Source organism: Myripristis murdjan, chromosome 14 (assembly GCF_902150065.1).
Source record: "Myripristis murdjan chromosome 14, fMyrMur1.1, whole genome shotgun sequence".
Lineage (NCBI taxonomy): Eukaryota > Metazoa > Chordata > Actinopteri > Holocentriformes > Holocentridae > Myripristis > Myripristis murdjan.
In genome coordinates, this window is record NC_043993.1 from 26,657,204 (window position 1) to 26,677,179 (window position 19,976).

At 39.6% G+C, this 19,976-nt stretch overlaps 1 protein-coding gene across 1 annotated transcript; it reads left to right on the forward strand.

Annotated features, from left to right (window-relative positions):
* The first annotated feature begins 648 nt into the window (after positions 1-648).
* Positions 649-10,258, forward strand: chrdl2 (chordin-like 2). The gene is made up of 11 exons (XM_030069525.1): positions 649-778; positions 1,249-1,361; positions 1,559-1,652; positions 1,829-1,974; positions 4,662-4,755; positions 5,925-5,986; positions 7,115-7,283; positions 7,434-7,622; positions 7,726-7,896; positions 8,282-8,374; positions 8,602-10,258. Exons 1-11 carry the CDS (start codon positions 712-714, stop codon positions 8,733-8,735), a joined length of 1,332 nt encoding a protein of 443 aa, XP_029925385.1. The 5' UTR covers positions 649-711; the 3' UTR covers positions 8,736-10,258.
* Positions 10,259-19,976: the final 9,718 nt, after the last annotated feature.

Below are 19,976 nucleotides of genomic sequence, written 5' to 3' on the forward strand. Positions count from 1 at the left end.
CTGTAGAAATATGTTTGAGATATTACAGCTGTTGACGTGGGATTAGGGTCTGATGGATTGTTGTACATGTCCCATCTTTAACGGGATAAAGGCTATATAAAATAAAAAGTCTCCATATGATGCCATTTATCCATGAAAGTTTTTTTTTATAGCTCAAACTACCATCATAATTTAATTTAAAAGACAGCATACAGGGTCAGCTTGTTATCATAGCCCAAATACTGGAGTAAAGTACAACTCTTGAACCTCTTGAATATTGGAGGAGGCTCATTATTGTGTAATCTACTGGGTACCAAAGTGGGGTCCGTGGCCTCTTGGGCAGCCTTTGAAGGGATTCCAGGGGTCCACACAAGTATATCACCCAAACACAATTAACTTGTATTCAAATCTGCTTAACAGCAAATCCTCTCAGACTGGGAAAGTCTTGTCATTGGTCGTCTAATGAGCTGATATCTGCAGGACTTTGAAAAAAAAAAAAAAAAGTTTGGTAACTCCCTGTATAATCTATTTTGGGGCCATGCGCTCACTCCACTGTCATCCCTCTGGCTTGGAGAGGACATGGCCTTATCTGTCCTGTAGGAGGCGCCATGGATGAGCCAAGAATAAATAGTTGACTTTTTTTTATCCGTGTTTCACACTGTCCTGCAGTTTCTGTCCTGCAGAAGTACATATTTATTTCGCGTGGAAGACGCACTCACGCACATGTAGAAAATGAAGCTCATGTTTTTGTTCACTTTCACCATTTGGTTTGCAGATGCAGAGCTAAAACCCCGTCAAGGTAAGGCAGACACTACTGATGCTTCTTCTGTCCTGATCAAACGTGTAGCTCTTAAAAAAGAAGGAAAAGTCTGAGGAGATTATATTCTGATGGGATGTGGTGTTTTACAACCAGCCCGAATCAGCCCCACTGTGCAGTTTGAGAACTTGTACCGCTCCTAATGGGCTGTAACCCGTGGGGTTTTGTGGTGCTGCGCTGTGACAGAGCTCATCAAAAAGTTGTTTCATGACTTTTTATTTGTCTTGATGTTTGTAGACTACAGTGGGCAAGGAGCAGTGGCATTTGCAGTTTGCCTTGTTTTCTTTGGCCCACGTTTCTGGGAGTTGCTGTTTTCTCCTCTGTCGCGAAGACAAATCAGTTTAATCATTTCCACATTAGTTCACATGGAAATGCCTTTTGCTTTGCCTTGCGGTTTCATCTGCGCCATATGCGTTTCTCAATGGCTCATCCCTCTCATTTTTGACACCCAGCGTCCGGGGTGTTATGTACTTTCAAAGACAAGACATACAGCCCGGGAGACAGCTGGCATCCCTATCTGGAGCCCTTCGGCTTTATGTTCTGTATGCGCTGCGTCTGCACCGAGGTACCTTATGTGATTTTTTTCCTGCAAACTACCCACATCAAATATTCAACACTAACATTGCTCCACAGTGTGTGAAGATCTACTCTGAGCTGCTGACAAAGTTTGAAATTGACATTAGGGCCTGCAGGCTGTCATAGTGGGTGGGATTTAAAGGTAGCCCCTGCTTGTAAACAGTGTAATATTGCTCTCTTTCTTAGACAGGCCATGTGAAATGTAACACTATCAGGTGTCCTGCTCTGCCGTGTGAAAACCCAGTGACTGACCCTCAGCAGTGCTGCCCACGATGCACAGGTACCCTTTTTTTTTTTTTTTTTTTTTTAGCATGAAAGAAACCCTCCACTCTTTATCAGCTGTGAACATGCCCTGCTCTTGTTGGGACTTCAAAGCACATCTCTCCCTGCCTGGTGTGTGTGTGTGTGTGTGTGTGTGTGTGTGTGTGTGTGTGTAAATGTGTGTGCCTTCCTCAGATGAACCCAGGATTCCTGCAGGGCTGAGAGCCTCAGTGAAGTCCTGCAGGTATAATGGAAGTATTTACCAGCCGGGGGAGACCTTCACGAAGCACGACCTCTTCCCTTCCAGACACGCCAACCAGTGTGTTATGTGCACGTGCTCTGTAAGTCACCTCTACTGCGCTTGTCATACTTTATTGATCCGGTGAGAGCAGTTCATCCACCGTGTGAATATGAACTGTGGGCATATCAGTGAAGACTTTTTGAGGCATTACAGCACCCTGAGATGAGGTTACGTCCTCCGGCTGCCTCAAACTCGAGAATATAAACACTTTTCAAGAGAGGTGCAGCGTGTGGAATAAATGCAAACCAATAGGAGACACATAAAAAAAGAAGAACATGTAATAAAAAATAATCAAAAACCTCTCTGTGACAGAAATGACACATGATTTTACCAGGCTTTGAGGTTCTCAAGTAGGGATCCTGATCACCTCCATCTCAGGCCAAGACCCTGGAGCAGCCACTGTTTCCCTGTCTGAGAAATTGAAGCTTAATAAATCTGACGTTAATAGATCTGACATGTAGCGTGGAGTGAAACGTAGCAAAGACAATATCCTACATAATTATTCAGAGAGCATGCATGCCCCCCTCGCCTGTTAATTTACAATAAAACCGTGTCATTGCTTAATATTTTATAAATTCCTCTTAAATCTTGTCTGTGACCTTTTGTAAAAAATTTATTTGCAGTAATAAAAGTATGTTTTTGTACTTCTACCCCAAGCTTACATCAATTTGTACGAGGCTTTCAGCTTTTGATTACTGTAGATACACAATAAATGAAATGCTTTGAACTGAATGTCATACTAGGAGATTTTTTTTATGGTGATTAAACTTCAATATGATATAATTTTTTTGGTGTTCAGCACATTTGATAGTCTCAAAACTAACACCACAAAACTCAGCTGAAACATGTAACATAATTACAGAAATGATCATATATCATACTTGGACAGGCACTAGCTACATTTTATATCATTTATTTCACTTATGTATGAAACAGCCATCTGTCCAGTACAAGAATGCTGATCAATCTTAATGTTGTCGACGTGATCAGTCAGCACGACATGACAGAGGCTCATAAAAGATTTCTCTCTATTGAGAAGAGGATAAAAATATAGAAATAACCATCATATTTTTTCAAACATAAAGCCATTTTCTGTGCTCCAATACATAATCTAAATCATTATCTTAACATGTTTATCATGACAAAATGCCCTATTTCAAACATGATGTGGGACTATAACCAATTGTGTGAACTTGTGGGTTCCACAGACTTGTGCATTAAAATGAAAATTAAAATCCTAAACAGAAATATATCCAGGGCAGGGTCGTTTTAAAGTGAGAGAAGGTGATAGAAACCATGGAAAAAGCATTTTCTTGTAATTTTAGCAATTGCTATAGATTTTTTCGGAATATAATTTTTTTAAAGGTTCTCTTTCAGATTATGGATCTGATAGGGTGATACTATGAACTTCTCTGAAACAGTTATACACCCCCTTAGAGGGCTAAATAGCCCTGCTTCAAATAATTTAGCTGTGAAAATAAAGAGGCAAATCTGAAGAATAATGACAAGTGGATGCATACTTGAATTTAAATAATGGAGGGTCCATCTGGCCAGTTGGGGTTATATTGCACACGGACCTGGAAGAGACACGCTGAGACTCATTTATTTAGCGTGTGTCATTTCACAAGGAATAAGCAAAAAAATGTTGGGAAAATAACTAACCGACTGACTCTGTGACTGACCGATCGATATTCATAAAGCTGTTCGTTCAACCAATCATACCATGACATGAATAGGCTATATTCATTCAAATTTGTTTCACATTACTGTGAATAACTTCACTCAAAAAGGGCTTCTATTTGGTGCCACTGCTTTGATGGATAATGCATGAAATTTGATTTCATGCTTCCAAACAGAGATCTGAATGAGTGCACCAAAGTTCATCATGACTGAACAAGCCTTTATGCAATAAAGGCCACTAGCTATCTGTCAAACCGTCCATGTTGAATGAAGAAGTTATTTGCTTGTTTGTTAGTTTATTCATGCATCCGTTCATTCACGTAGTCTCCGTGGCAGATGGTAGAGCAGAGGCGGTTACATAAAGGACCTCCCAGGAGATTACGATCAATTAATCAGCACCTCGTGTCGACGTGTCTGACAGATAATGATGCTTGATCAACACACGATAAGCTGCAAGACATTATAAAAGGCCACGGCAAGCGAGAGGTTAACTTTTTTGAGATGTTAATATTTTCCAGATTCCGAGGAGACTGCAGGAGAAATTATTCCTACCTAAATTATTGCTATCAAAAAGGCCAAAATAGTGTTTCTTCATTATTCTGGTATCCCTCAGAGAGTGGTAGCTAGCTTGACCTGCACTATACAGAATGCCCTTCACATTGCACCAGCGGGAATACTCAGATTAATATTTCTTGCCGTGCTTAAGATACAGATTTCTCTAATCTTGAGTAGCCCGTAAAAATGCCTGGAGATGTCTCTGGATGTTTTTGCTGATATGCCTCAAAAACATCTTGACACTGACAGATATGCAAAGGCACTGGGATGGTTGTGTATGTTGTTTGGACGTATTCACTCCAGTTACAAGGTCAAACATCTGATTTAAATGTCTAAGCAGGACTAGAGAGGTCTGACTGCAGCCTCAGAGTCTCTCGGCTTTGCCTACCTGAGGCTCTGCTGGGACCCGAGGAAGAAAAATGGGAAAGCAGAGCAGCATATCCCTGCCAAATTTAAATACGATCACATTTTCCCTGCTTTTCTCTCTTGCAGAATGGAAACATCTTCTGTGCTCTGAAAACATGCCAACCACTTACCTGTTCCTCTCCAGTCTCAGTTCCAGATACCTGCTGTCTGGTGTGCAAAGGTTATTAAACTTCTTGTTTCCCCACCCTTGAATAAGGGATCTCATGCTCACAAACCACCAAAAAAGGCCTAATATGGAAGCACAAATGTCAGTCATCTCCTCTGCTTGCCAAACAATGTCATAAATTATTTATTCTGTCTTTGTTTTTTCTTTGTTTCTTTGTTATTTTCTCTTTTTTCTTTCTTTCTGTCTGTCTGTCTGTCTGTCTGTCTGTCTGTCTGTCTGTCTTTCTTTCTTTCTTTCTTTCTTTTTGAATGTCAGTCTCTTGCTGCCTAGGGGCGACATGTTAATAACACTGATGTTGTTTGGCAGAACATAGCAATAACTTGTTCATACATGACATTTACAACTGATGAGGTTTATTCTATATAGGACATTCAAATATGCAATTCCATTTGTCTAAACCTATTTAAATTACTGCATCTCACACAGCTAGTAGTGAATATTCTTTACTTTTCAGGGAGGAAATTAAATATATAGGAAGTTATTCTTAATAAAAAAAAAAAAAACGCTGAATGTTTCAAGTTAAATGATGCAGAATGTTTAATGGACCATAATTCATAGTCTTGCAGATTTTAAACTTTAATAGGCTAAGTTACTTTATTAAAGCCTAAGTAGTCCCTTTTTTCCTTAAAGGAACAGTTCATCAAAAGATGAAAATTCACTCAGTGAAGTTTATATATCCACAAAATACACAGCAACTTTGCTGTCACTGCTTCATATCAGCCTTTTCCAAATGAACTAAAGTGATTGGGAACCAGTACTTTGGAGATCCAAAAAGAGTTTAAAATGACCATGAGATTACTCCAAATTACTCGAGACAGACATTTTGGAGCTCAAAAGAAATAGTTCCTGGTGATTTTAGTCCTTTTGAATAAGGTTGATGCACAACAGCACTAGAAAACCTGTTGTGGTTTACTTGGATACACAGATTTCCCTGTTCTTTACACTGACATGACAGGTGTGTAAGTAATGGCTGGATTTTCATCTTTGGGTGAACCGTTCCCTTCATGGGCTGGGCTGGCTTTGTTTTCCTCGACATGTGGCTGCAGTCAAACAGGAATGATAATTTTTCTGGGATTTAAAATGTAAGTATAGTCGAACTGCCATGTTTCCCATTCCAGGTACATGAGCCTCATGAATAAATTTGGTCTTTTTTACTTTCTTAGATCACGGCACCAGTGGATCCTCATCCACTGAGGATGGAAACCAGCAGCTGAACCGAGGCGTTGTATGTCTCTCTGCATTTGTTATATAATTGACATACAGTGGAAATTCCTTTAGCTGAAACGTTTGGCTCTATTTGAAGTATTTATTTGAAAATATAGTGGAGGTCAGCTGGGTGTCAGGAGAGCAGCTGCCTTTTACCTGCAGGACTTTGGTTCAAGTCCCATATTGGCAAGCAAGCAAGATAATGGCTTTGTCTGAGTGACTACACTCGTGGTCTTGAGCACACGTTCACACGCAGCCGAGTAAATGTGGAAGACATTCCCATGTCTGAAAATGTCCAAATACAGTCCACTTAATCCATGCTTAAAAACCATTACCTTAATACTGTTGCCGAGGGGCATTTAGGGCTTAGTGTATCTCACGATTAAATTTCTGCAGCCTCTCTTATTGAGGAACATACCCAGTATAAATTAGGCAAGTGACATTTTATTATTTGCTTATTTATTAATGTATTGACTCATTTTGGCACACCGTGTTGTTTTAATGTTTGCATTGCTAATTTGGCCTCTTTATGTCATTCTTTGGTCATAAACACTGGTTTAGGTTTTTTGTTTGTTTGTTTTTTACTTTTGCCAAGTGTATGACAATCTGCTTACAATCTCCAACTAACACTTGCAGTCTTCACGGCAACGTATAAATTTTGGCCAGTTTGCAGAAACACACAATGCAAGTGGCTGTTTACAAAGACAGCAAGTGTGGGCATTGGGACCATGCCAGTGAATGGTCCTGAACTTTGACCTTTGAGTGGAGAGGGAGAACAGAATGATAATTTCCTTTTGAGCATCAGTGACATTAGTTCAACCCATCATCATATTGTTGAGATTTATCCTGAATCACCCATCCATTCTTAGATTACTGTGATCATTTAAAGAGAAAAACTCCTAAGTGTCATTCATTAGCCATAATGAGCTTTGTTTTTCTATTTATTGTGATATTGCATGTGCTGCAGCAATGTAATTTCTATATATATTAATCTATAAATCTATAAATCATTCTAATAATCTATAAATCACTATAGTTCATCAGTAAACATGAGGCCTCTGACTGTTTCTTGTAAGGGAAGCAAGTAAAACCAATTGTTAAATAGATGACATATAACTGTGTTTAACTGTGTCTGTGATTACACAAGAGGCACTCCATCGACCAGTGTGCTGGAGAGCAGCTCAGGGTGCGTCCTGACCCTGCTGGACCATCCCGAGTCAGGACGACTCCCCGGGGCCTGAGCCTCAGCAAGCTGAACCTGAAAGGGGCTGCTGAGACCACTGTGAAGATCCTGCTGCAGAGGAAACACCAAAGAGGTGAGACTTTCAAAGTAGCATGTGGGAGGATGTTCCCAGGTGCACTGCTGCTGAAAGATCCTCTTTGACATTATGAACATATTCCATACAATTTTGTGGTTTTTGTGGTTGTTTCCATGCGTAACGCTCAAGATGCTTTTCATTTTTCAGCATGTTTGTACAATGGCAAGACCTACTCTCACGGAGACATTTGGCATCCAGTGCTGGGGAAGGTCCTGGAATGCATCTTGTGCACCTGTACCGATGGCCTCCAGGACTGCAAACGCATCACGTGTCCCAGCCAGTACCCATGCCAGCATCCCATGAAGCCAGTGGGCAAGTGCTGCAAGACTTGTCCAGGTAGCCAAACGCCGTTCATAATTTAATACACCATTAAAACTAACATGGTGCTTTCTGCCTGCATGCATCATCCACACAACTAAGATGTTTTTCTTGCCTCTAGAGATTAAAGCTGAAAGCAACCAGACCCAGTGTTACCTCGGATATAAGAACCTCTTGGTGTATAAAGTAGAATCATCGTTGAAAGTCGACACACCTGACACGGTTAGGATAATTGCTGTTGAAAGACAAAGCACCGCTGAGGTTGAAGTGCAAGTCTGGAAGACTTCAGATGGTACTGTAACTACTGATGGCAAATATCAAAGGAATAATCAACGTTTTGTGGGAAAAAATGCACTTTTTCCAACTTACATCATTATAATAGACAATTTCAGAGTTTCTGTAAGGTTTATTTTCTCACTTTGATGGTGCTAGGCTAACGACTCCCATAGACTTTAAGTGTTTATGCTAAGCTAACATGAAATGCTACCCATTGAGCTGAACCAGAGGTGAAAATGGTATTGAACATCTTGTCTCAGTCTTGGTAAGCTGGGAAAAGGGTGTTTTTCCCAAAATGTTGGAGTATTCCTTTAATGCATGTGAATCATAGATCTATCATTCTTGTTTTGAATATTGCAGCATGGCCATAATGCCCTCATATGATGTCTTCATGTGTGTAGGTGTTTTGCAGCTGATGGAAATTGGGGATGTGCAAAGAAAAGATATTATGGACCATCCAGAAAATTATACAGTACTGACAACAGTTGATGAAGGTTTGTTGTTTTGAATATTTTCTTACAACTATCATTTATATTTAAGTTTATCTATAATGTTTATATTTCGCAAATAATCATTAACTGTGGTAATTCCTCTTGAATTAATGTGATATGTTTTGATAAAAAAAAAAAAAAAAAAATGTTTTGTTATGATTTTTCGGGTCACATTTATTTAAGACTTATGGTTTTTTGCTAATTTTTTTTTTTTTTTTTTCATTTTGCAGATATTTGGAGAAAATTTAAAGAGGAGGGAGAGAATCTGCGGGAAGTTCCTCAGACTACGATTTGCGAAGATGGCATACGGGAGATAGTGAATTTCTTAAATCCCAAGCACATGGAAGGCCTGTGTTCACCTTAATTTTTTTCTTAATGTGACAATCTTTATATCCGCATTACAAATACATGAATGACATACCTATTTCATTAAGCAGAAAGCAGAGCATACTGTATTTGTAGGAGGAGCTTTACATTTTGATGTCCTGCATAATTCTTACCATACAAGTAGAATTGCTTATTCATAACATTGTTGTTGATTAGCTACCTAAGGAAATGAGCAAGGTATGTTGATGACACAAAATCCCACCAAGTTAACATGCTGAACCAGTGGAGCAATACTTTTCCACTTGTTTTCAGTCTCACTTTTTTTTTTTGGACCTTCATTTTACTGAATCCATCCATGTGCATCATGTTTTAATTGTTATTTGTATTTTTTGGTAATTAGTTAAGTTTTAATGTTACAGTCATGCTAAATATTTAGATAACTGCACCATTCATGATGCAAACATGAGTTGATTGAGGGGATTTCAGCTCACGCTCTAAACAAAATCCAGCAAAAGTGAATGTGCACCGTAGACATCACGGCTTACAGCTGGAGACGTTTCCAACATCCAGTTAGTTGCTTGGTAACCATCAGATAAACATCAAGTTAGATTACTCTCCAGTACCATGACAGTAACAAATGTCTCTACTGTCTCTATTATCTCTGTCTTGACAAACGAGAAAATGAAGAAAATGAGACCAGAACAATGCAATGGTTACAAACAGCCAGCAGCCACCATCACTGGTTGATGGCTGTTGTTTGAAAAATGCACTCTGTGATTTTGATTATGTGTGCAGCAAGCTCTAGCTGACCTGAGGCCTTTACTCTCTTAGATAATCACTGTCCAGATTTTATTGATTGTGTGAGAAAATTTTGAAGTCAGTATTTCTTAAATTAAGTGTGTAAAAAAATTCTCTCCCTTGTATGATTTATGGTGAGTCCAGGTCCAGCGCTGGACTAAGACCAGTACATTTATTTGATGAAGGGGGCATTTCTTTGCCTTCGCTTTTACTAACTGAAAATACTTAATTTAAAAAAAAATGCATTGCTTGTATTGGGGAACAAAATGTAGATTTTCATTATATCATCTTAACAAACATGTCTATGCAGGGCAATGAGCCCAGTAAATGCTACTGTCTAGAATATAATGGATTTTTCAAGGGTATTATATGGTCATCAACATATTTATTGTAAATACAAACCGAGGTTTTGTCACATAATTTAAAGCATTGTACTGGTACTTGTATGATTTTTATGTATATACCTCTGAGTGTGTAAAATCTTTGTTTTGCATGAAGAAGCATTGCATTGGATGTTATCTGCTGCAGCTGCCACGGTAGATTTGAAAAAAAGTCCTAACTTTGTATTTGAGCCAGATGACAAAATTAGATCCACTGTAGTTATTTGGACATAATCACAGGATTTGGTTTATTATCATATCCTAATGTTTTACAATTCAGTTTTTGTTTCAAGCTGGTCAAATGTGATTTAACTGAAATATGCATAAATTAACTCTGTACCTCTGCTCACAAGTTTACACATAAAGTTTTATCGGTGTTTTACATTGGACATGCATATTGTTTATTGTTTTAGCTTGCATTGTTTTTTAAAACTGCTTTACATGTTTCCACTGGATGCATAGTTCTCGATAACATAATTTGCTGAGCTAAGAGTGTCGCTAGAATAGCCTAAGTGTGAAATTTGAGTCAGGCTAGAAGTGTGGATAAATCTGTAGCTTGGAGCTCCTAGCCGTTTTTGAACTTTTTCATAGAAGGTTTTGCTGATTCATCTGTGCCTGAAATTTGTGGTCTGCATGCTGGTCGCTGCAGAACTAGAAGGCAGTGGATATTTCGACTTGTCCTAATGCTGGATGCCTGAAGGCTTCCATTAAAAAGAACTCCGGAAGGGGGGATAAACTGTGTTCCCACTGGAGATGAAATGTTATTATAAGAGGGAAACAAATCAAAAGCAGAAGGTGGTAACTGCCCCAACACGCACACACACACACACACACACACACACACAACACAACACAAACACTGCCATCCCAAACATTGCAACCGCACAATATATATACAATTAGCTGTACTAATTTTAAAGCATCACTACATCATTGTCAGATTAGTTGTCATGTCTCAGACAATAGTCAAGATAATTTGAAGCATTCATCTCATGCCAATGCAATTGTGCTAGTTTTTCTCAAAGGGGCAGTATACACGATTTTTACCACCCCATAGCACCATAACATATCCACATGCTATGGAAAGGTTTAATGACAATTACCTTGCCAGGTGCTTAGATTTCTTGCTTTCAGAATTCACTTCCCAGCCTGTGTTCTTGGAACAAAATCCCACTTCCTATTGGAAGTGGGATTTTCAGTTCCTCAATGATGGAGCACGGTGCTACAAGTTAGCAACTTGTGCTACAAAGCATTGCAGTTATGAAGATAAAAAAAAGTCTTGTTCTCTGACATACAGTCAAGACAAAGCAGTATTACTATTACTGCATATTTGCATCATGATACATTACATCCTCAGTAGGTGCTTCTGCTGGATCTCTGCACAAATTAGTTAACTTGCTCGACTGTGTTATTAAAATGTAGGGTACAGGGGGGTGGAGGGTTCACGTTGTATCAAAGACTTGTGCCTTTGAGACAGCTGGTAATTCCTATTGGTCACTGATAGAGTTTGAGGAAGGTTGAAGATTATTTAATGCTGCTATACAACATTTACCACAAACCCCACTGCCTCCTGCTGTAAGCTGGATGATGCAATATATACCCTCTCCTCCTTGTTGGTGTCGCTGTCTGTGTCTGCAAAGAAAAACAAGAAGAAGGGTAAGACCTGCTAACAGCCTTCAACTTTGTTCCATCATCTGCTGTTGCTGGAAACTCTGGAAGCTTTAGTTTTGCTTTTGCTGGCAGAACAGCACCTGTTTCTTGATCTATGCTGTAATGCAATTCCCCTTCGTGTTGCAAAACAACTGACCAAGTGACTCATTACCTAAACTACAGGGGCATGATGCAGGAGTCTCACTAAAATCCACATTTGGTATAGAGCCAAGGGGAAGGATCTGACCTTTCTGGATTCGTACAGGCTGAACAACAGTTCAGTGTACCCACTGCTCTTTGAGACTGGAAGCAGTCATGGAGAAGGTACCACCAGGGGACTTCATAGCTCTAGCTGGAGACTTCCAACACTCATGAGCGACAATGGAGGAACTTGAAGGAAGGTGATTGTGAGGAAGGGTTCACCCAGTGACCCCTTCCTCTCTCCCAGGTTAACCCTAACCTGGACAGTGTTTTTTGTTGTACTTATGTTGTAGCCATCATTGTTTGTAAGGGGCACCATGTTGCTGAAGAAGGAAGTTCAGGGTTTGGTTAGCCCAGTGGACTTCAGACTCAGCAGAGAACTACTGGCCGGCCAGAGGAGCTGCAGCTTTGGTTTGGGGATACCATGATGAAGGACGTTGAGCTGACCTCAAAGAGGTTCCAGAAAACCATCAAATGATTTAGGAGACATAGGCAGGGCCTTGTCCAGGCTGTTCTCAGGCAGGATGGGGGAGTTTTGATCTCAGCTGAGGAACACTTTAAGGAGCTTCTAAGCCAAAAAGAAACCCCTTCTTTGGAGGAGGTAGGGCTGGAGGTTGCTACCAATTTCTCTGGCAGTCATCATTGAGGTATTTGGGAAACTTCAAGTGGCACGATTCCAGGAGTGGATAAGATCTGCCTTGAAATACTGAAGGCTCTGGATGCTGTTAGTTTGTCATGGCTGATATGTCTCTAGGGTAATGTCCCCATGGAGTGACAGGAGGGGATGGTGGTTCCCATCTTTAAAAAGGGCAACTGGAGAGAGCACTCCTATTATCACAGGTATCACAGTCCTCAGCCTTCGTGGGAAAGTTTATTCAAGGGTACTGGAAAAGAGACTGGTCATCAAAGTTTAGATTCAGGAGGAATAATATACAATCTTTCCTATAAATCTTGTGCAGTGTGTTCATATTCATGGTGCAGTCATGGACTGGAGAGTATCCAATATTGTGACCTCAGGATTGTATCTCTGCTTTTTGCAGATGATGTGGTCCTGTTGGTTTCAGTTGTGACCTTCAGCATGCATGGGGATGGTTTGCAGTTGACTGTGAAGCAGTTTGGATGAGGATCAGCACCTCCAAGTCTGAGGCCATGGTGTTCTGTAGGAAAAAGTGGTTTGCCCCATCTGAGTTGGAGTTCAAATGTTTTGAGGGAATTCATGAACAAGAGTAAAATGGAGCAGGATATTGACAGATGGATTGGCGCAGAGGCCACAGTTATGCAGTTGTTGCACTGGACTATTGTGGTGAAGAGGGAACTTAGGGCAAAGCTCTCAGTTTACTGCTTAGTTTGGGTTCCAACCCTCATCTATGATCATGAGTTTTGAGGAGTGACTGGAAGAATGAGATTGCAAATACAAGCAGCTGAAATGAGCTTCCCTCTGGCTGGGCTCACTGTTAGGGATGGGGTCAGGTGCTCAGACATCCCAGAGGAGATTGGAGGTGAAAGTGGAGCTGCTGCTCCTCTGCCTTGAAAGGAGCCAGTTGAGGTGGTTCAGGCATGTAATTAGGATTCCTGCTGGGTGCCTCCTTGTGGAGGTGTTCCGGCCATGAACCTGGGGCAGATCCAGAACATGGTGGGGGGAGGAGGGGGCTACATATCACAGCTAGCCTGGGAATGCCTTGGGGTTCCCCAAGAGGAGCTGGTGGGTGTGGCCAGGGTAAAGGACATCTGAGATGCACTTATCAGCCTGATATCACTGCAACTCAGTTCCAGAATAGCAGTTACTTAAAGAACAAAAATAATAATAATAATTTTTTTCAATACCCCAAGAGTTCATTTGTTGAGCAAGGTAAGAGAGATATGTCCACAAAAAAATTCTAATAGAAAAATTCATAGCGTTGCATTAAAATTTGTTCCTTGATAATAGTACCTTTATTTGGCTGGTTTAGGTTCTATTGAACAGGAACTAGAGGTGCCCTTCTCTCTCAAGATTGTGTGTCACCAGCCTGCAGGATTTCATGGAAAACTGGAAGGTTTAAGTTTTAAGGGAAATGCAAAAACCAATACTAACTCAACTTCTACACTGTAGTTTGCCAATTAAAACCTACTGATTACATATTTAAAATGTCTGAACAACCAAATAGAGACAGAGGTATTTGGGCATGGCCGTATGATTATTTTCTCTGAATCCCTATTTTGGTCAGCTGAAGCCCCATTTGTCTCCAGTTCCATGTTTTGACTTTATGTAGTAGGGGTGTGTCTGGTGTTAACGTTCGAAGAACACCTGTATTTCCAAAACACTGACCAAAGGATGAAAATCAGGTAATACTGATATTATTAAATACAAACTACCAGAAGCAAACTGAAACTTAGAATTGGCACTACCAAAGATACTGTCTGCTGCCTGGTTTTGAAAATAATGTAGTCCCCCAAAACCCATGTGAGCAGTCTGTCAAAGCAGCTACAGTCTTTTGCTCAGCAGCACTGTGAAGGGTCTGTCTACAGGCGTGTTTGATCAACAGGTGTCAAATAATCGCTGTCGTTCCCATGACACAGTCAGTGTGCAGCTATAGACTGGGTAGGCAGCTCAGAATAATGCTGCTTCCCTTCTCTGTGAACTCCCGATGTGTACTCTCTCTCCCCTCCCCTGTCTACAATGACTCATTGTGTTTCTATCACACATTGCGCCAGACAGCTCTGTCCATCTCTCACTAAACGCATGAAACAATATTTTGAAACAGACGCGCTTCACTTGTATGCCTTCATTATTCCAACAATAAGGCTGTCATATTTTTACGTAGGCTGTTGGATCTGACAGTTTACATCAATCTTTCCCTTAGCTGCTCAGAGAAGCTGTCTCAGTCAAAAGGGCGAAAAAGGGTGTTCTACTTTATTGCTGCCAGCGTAAATCATTAATTAACATTTTTATGTTTTCATTTCCCCATGCAGATCACTTGTGGATGACTATTATTGCACATTTCATTGTGCCATTGCTGACTTGTCCATTACTGCGATGTAATTGTGTACATTGGCTCACCTACCAGAAAATTATACACAGTGCTTAAACATTGTGAGTTTAGACATCTTTGTCTCAAAATATCTCTTAGGTTTGATTGAAAATTTATGGCCATTATTTATTATTTTTCCATTTTTGTGGAAGTTTACAACTGTCTTAGTGGGCAATTCTGCTATGCATGCCTAGTCTTGGCTCTGGCAATTGTAACAGCTGGGGGCAGTCAGTAGGTATAAATCATGTAGCAGGTCAGCTTTCTTTGTATGTGTACTCCACCCTGCTGCCCATGTAGCCCAAATTCTATGAGAAGTGAAGAAAATGTGAGACTCAGGGTCAGGACTCAGGCCAGGATTGTTGGCATTTCTGCACCGCTTATTATGATGACATTAACAAATCTCTGTCTCTGAGCAAAGCCACGGCTTTTACTTTTTATGAAACTTCCTCTGTGAGAACATTTCAGAGCGTGCATGCCTGTTGCAAAATAGACAGGAGTTTGAAACGGTCAGATCTAAGTTTTAATCCATATTTTATTACATATCCCAATTTTTTTCATACTTTGGCAACAAAGAATGCAATGTTGTAAACTACAGTAGATCAGGTGAGCTTATTCTAAAGGATATTAAAGAAAATATCCCCTCATGTGCTATGCAGCAAGCAGCTCCTCTCAGATACAGTGTTTGTGAGGAACTGAAGCATTGCAAATCAATCAGGCAGTCTTTTGATTCAAAGGGAGCCAAACTGTGTTAAGTTAATTAAGTCTGATAGATGTGTTTGCTTTCATAGCTGGTTAAGGTGCTCAGGAGAACCCCTGAGTTTATACTTCATCAAAATACTTCCGAAATCTATTAAGGGCACTGTTTTTTACACCCTTACCCTCTCATTAATTAAGTTGGCCCTGATCATTTTAGCTGATGATTGGAGTCTTGCCAAGGAAATACGGACAATACTGGGATACATGTCATAAACACTTTGGTCTTCAGAGCCTGTTTCCTGAGCCCCTCAGCTTGAAGGTCAAAATTTTCAATACAAGCTTAAAGTGAACGTAAACTATAAGAGATAGACCACAACTTGACAGTGAGATCTTTTGTTTTGGGGAATAAAGAAAACAGACAACAACTTTGCAGTTATGATCTCTAATTAATGATGGCCTCTATTCAGATGACAGCCAGCGTATTCAAACCCTTCCCAAGATTACATGATAAGTGTGTTACAGTTCAATTGTGCATCAAAAGAAATAATGAATAGGTCCAGTCTGCAGTGAACTCATTTGGCACATTGAGTAATGAGGAGTGTTGATGAACTATTCAGGCCTATTCTCTCGGAGCCAAACTTGGTGTCTGAGTCTCCACAGGGTTATTCCCAAAGCGTAACTGTTGGCCCTCAATTTGAGAGTCAAACAAACCTTACCCAAACATTTCTCAGGCTTGATTGCCATGATTAATGTTCCAGATGTCGGACTATAACACTTTCAAACATACTGGAAAAAAACATGTACATATATAAATAAAGATCCTGCCTAAGATATAGACCACTGAAGCTGTGCAAAGGTCTGACGGCATTCCCCACCGCGTCTTTGTTATCTTTTCTTTTGGACGCAGTGTTCCCCTCTCCTGCCAGATTCTGTTATATCACCAAGAGCATGGATGGAAAATGTGTTTTCAGTTATTAACGCACCTCATCAATTTTCATGGTAAGAACAAAAGATGTTACAAAATCAAATCACAGCTGAGTGTTTATGTTTGTTTGTTTGTTTATTCTGTGTTGATGTTAATTTGAGGAGTCCAACAAAAATACAATAAACAAGAAAAAGAGACGTGAAATTTAATCGGCTGCATTGTTCACCCAAAATGGTCAAATCTAGTCGTTTTCCCTTATTACAATGCCGCTTTTGAAATGTTTTAATATTTATAGGGAAGAAATTATAAACATATGTGGACTGTGAAATAGTTCCATGAAGTCTTAAGGTGATATGTGTCATTAGTAGGGGAGACTGGGGTAAGTTGAGCCAAAGGGTAAGTTGAGCCACCCCCTGTTGCTAGGAAACGGTAAAAAACATTGATCATTTGACCAAATATTTAAGAGGAAGGCATCATTTCATGGAGTCTGTGAAGGTAAGAACCACATGGGTAAAGTGGTTAGACATTTATTTCCAAAAAAACATTTTTTACTCTTGAAAGTGAATTCAGTCTATCATCAGTTTCATGAGAATTGTGTTAAGACCAAAACAGATCATTTTAAATTTGTTTTATACATCAGTTGTGGTATCTATGAGCTACAACATGAGGTCATAAACCTAGCATAAAAGTGCACCATTTTAGCTGTGGGGACTAAAAAAGTCAAAATGGTAGCTCTGGGGTAAGTTGAGCCATTTGGCCAGGGGTAAGTTGAGCCGCCCCAGGAACAGCTGGAGAAGAAGTGTAGAGGCAGAAATGTCGGAGAGTGGGCTCAACTGGGGAGAGCTTGAGCAAAAAGCCACGAACAGAGTGAAATGGAGGATATCTGTCAGTGGCCTATGCACCCAAGAGGAGCAAAGGGCTTAAGTCAAGTAAGTCAAGTTGAGCCGGAGCCCCATACACTTAATAAGTGTATTTTGGCTGTAGCCTAAATGTCTTAAATATTAAATAAATATGAAATATTGAATGAATGAATGAATGAATAAATAAATGAATAAATAAAATAATAAATATTAATTACTTATTAAGTGTATGGGGTAAGTGTATTTTGGTTCAGTGTTCAAATGTGTTATGTTCATATGTTCATAACTGACCTTACTGTCACCAAGGACACCAAGAAACTAGTGTTCTAGTGTTTTCTTTCCAGAAACACAGCTGTTAATGTTCTCTTCCCAAGCGCACTTTAAGGCATGTTAAAACAGCTGTTTATTGTACCTGCTGAATTGTGTTTAATACATAAAAATACACATGAATGTGAAGAAGTGACTGTAATTTAGGGAGGGAGAAGGTGAGGGAGTGGTGGGATGGAGGTGGGGAGGAAGGTGTGTGTGTGTGTGTGTGTGTGTGTGTGTGGGTGGGTGGGTGGCTGTTTGTTTAAAGAGATGCACAACATCCTGAAATATATGCAGATATATTAGTTAGCGACAAAACTATGATTGCCTTGATGTAGTGATCCTAAATATGAAAAATGGCTCATCTTATCCCAGTCTCCCTAAAGCGTTTTAACATGCACGGCCTCGTCTTAAGAGTGAACCGTCAGTGTTACTGTGGTGATGTCAATAAAGTACAGTCCAGAAGTTGCATTTTGTAAAACAGCTGCCAGAGAAAACGGTCAAAACAGTGAAGTAACTTAGTAACAGAGTAACTGTGACCTGAATTAATAAGGCTAACTTATGAAGAAGCAACCATGACAGTGTTGATTTAATTCATAGAATACAAATGAAAATGGATTTACTGCTGCAGAGTGCTGTTTGAGTTGAGTCTTTGGAAAAATAGAGCATATAATTATTGACATTTCAAACAATCCACATTTAAATAAAATAATAATAATAATAATTATTCAGGGTAAAGGCAAACTTGGTGTCAGTTTTATCAGGCTGTAACAACAACCTGTGACTCTTTGTCAGTCTAAAGAACAGATACTCATTAGTGTAGCACTGACCTTTTATGCCATAATATTATTCTTTATTTTATGATATTAAGTATAACTTGCAGTGATACAGATGAGCAGCTTTGTGATTTAGTTACATTGGAAAAACACACAAAAAAAAGGAAGTGGGATTTAAAAAAAAGACGTGAAAAATAGCATAATGAGAGGAGGAATAAGAGGAGGAAGAAAACTGTATAGTAAATAAGAGTTTGCAAAAGTCGGTTATGGAAATGTACGCAGGTCATGAATCTCAAAGCCACATCAGAAATTCAGGCTGTTTCGCGTTATGAACCGCAGTTTGGAAACCAGCAACCACGGACAGAAAACAGGGACTGTCACCAAAAACAAGGACAGATTTTTCCCCCCCACATTTTTTAAATATATACAAATATTTTATAGTTTTTATTTGTCTACATTTATTTGTATTTATATGTATTTTATTTTACTTTTCATGTGATGGTAAGTAATTTTCATTTGGAAAAAATATGAATGCTTTTAAATTTTATTTTATTTTTATGAGTTTGCTTACACTGTAAACCAAATGGTTTCCCTAATTCCTACTGACTGCAATTGTTAACAATATGGTAAGTAATTAAAAGTAAATATTGCCAGAAATGTTTTTTTTTTTTTTTAATAATTTGCTCTAACACGTTTTAAATCTGCAGTATGTAGAGCAGCCTTTTGGGTTTCTTACTAAGAGAGAAAATGGCAACAAGACAAGACAAGTATTATAAGAGAGTGTTGCATTTCAGGTAACTCTGCGTTACTTCTCTGGTGAAAACATGTTGGTCCAGACCAGATCATGCTGGTAATACAACAACAAAGCATAACAGACATGCACCTCCTGTAGGCCACATGTACACGATAGATTTTTATTGTCAGTGTTACATGCTGTGTATGATATTTGTCAGGTTATCATTGTTTATCCAGATGAAGGGACTTACTTGTTAGGTCGTTTGCCCCTCAGTCCAGCCAGTGTATTTCTCTTTTGCCAGTTTATCCTGTTGGTTGTGCAGAGGAATGTTTGGAAAGCCTGGTGCAAAGTGCTGCTTGTAGGCCTGACTCGGCTCTCGGGGCTCTCGCCCTGCGATCACGGGCCCAGAGCTACACAGGTGATCCCTGTCACAGGTATAACTTAACCCTCATCATCTGCCTGTGAGGAGAAAAGTTACAGTCCCATTACTGACTGGAACCTTGCAGAGTATGACACATTGTATTTTTCAGGCTCCCTAAAGAGCTCTGTATAGCCACTGCCAGCTGGGAATGTAACAGTGGAAAATGAATGCCTACAATACATTACACAATTCAACCCCCCCTCCCTTTTTTTTTTTTTTTTTAAACTTCAGATTTAAATTCAATATAAAAACATGCTGCCTCGAGCAAGTACATAGCTGTGCTTGGCTTTGCATTCCTGTGACAGTCAGTCTGACTGCTTGAAAATTAGCTTGCCATCCAAAATTTTCTGGAACTAATATCTAAAACATTTCACGGACTCAAAAACATTTCACAAGTCGACTGAAATCAAATTCATGCCAGCACTTTTCGCTGGCTGGAGAAATAAATCCAGTATGTCACTGACTCTCCTCCCTTGGAAAACAATCAGTTATCAACAGCGCAGCAACAAATCCTCTAA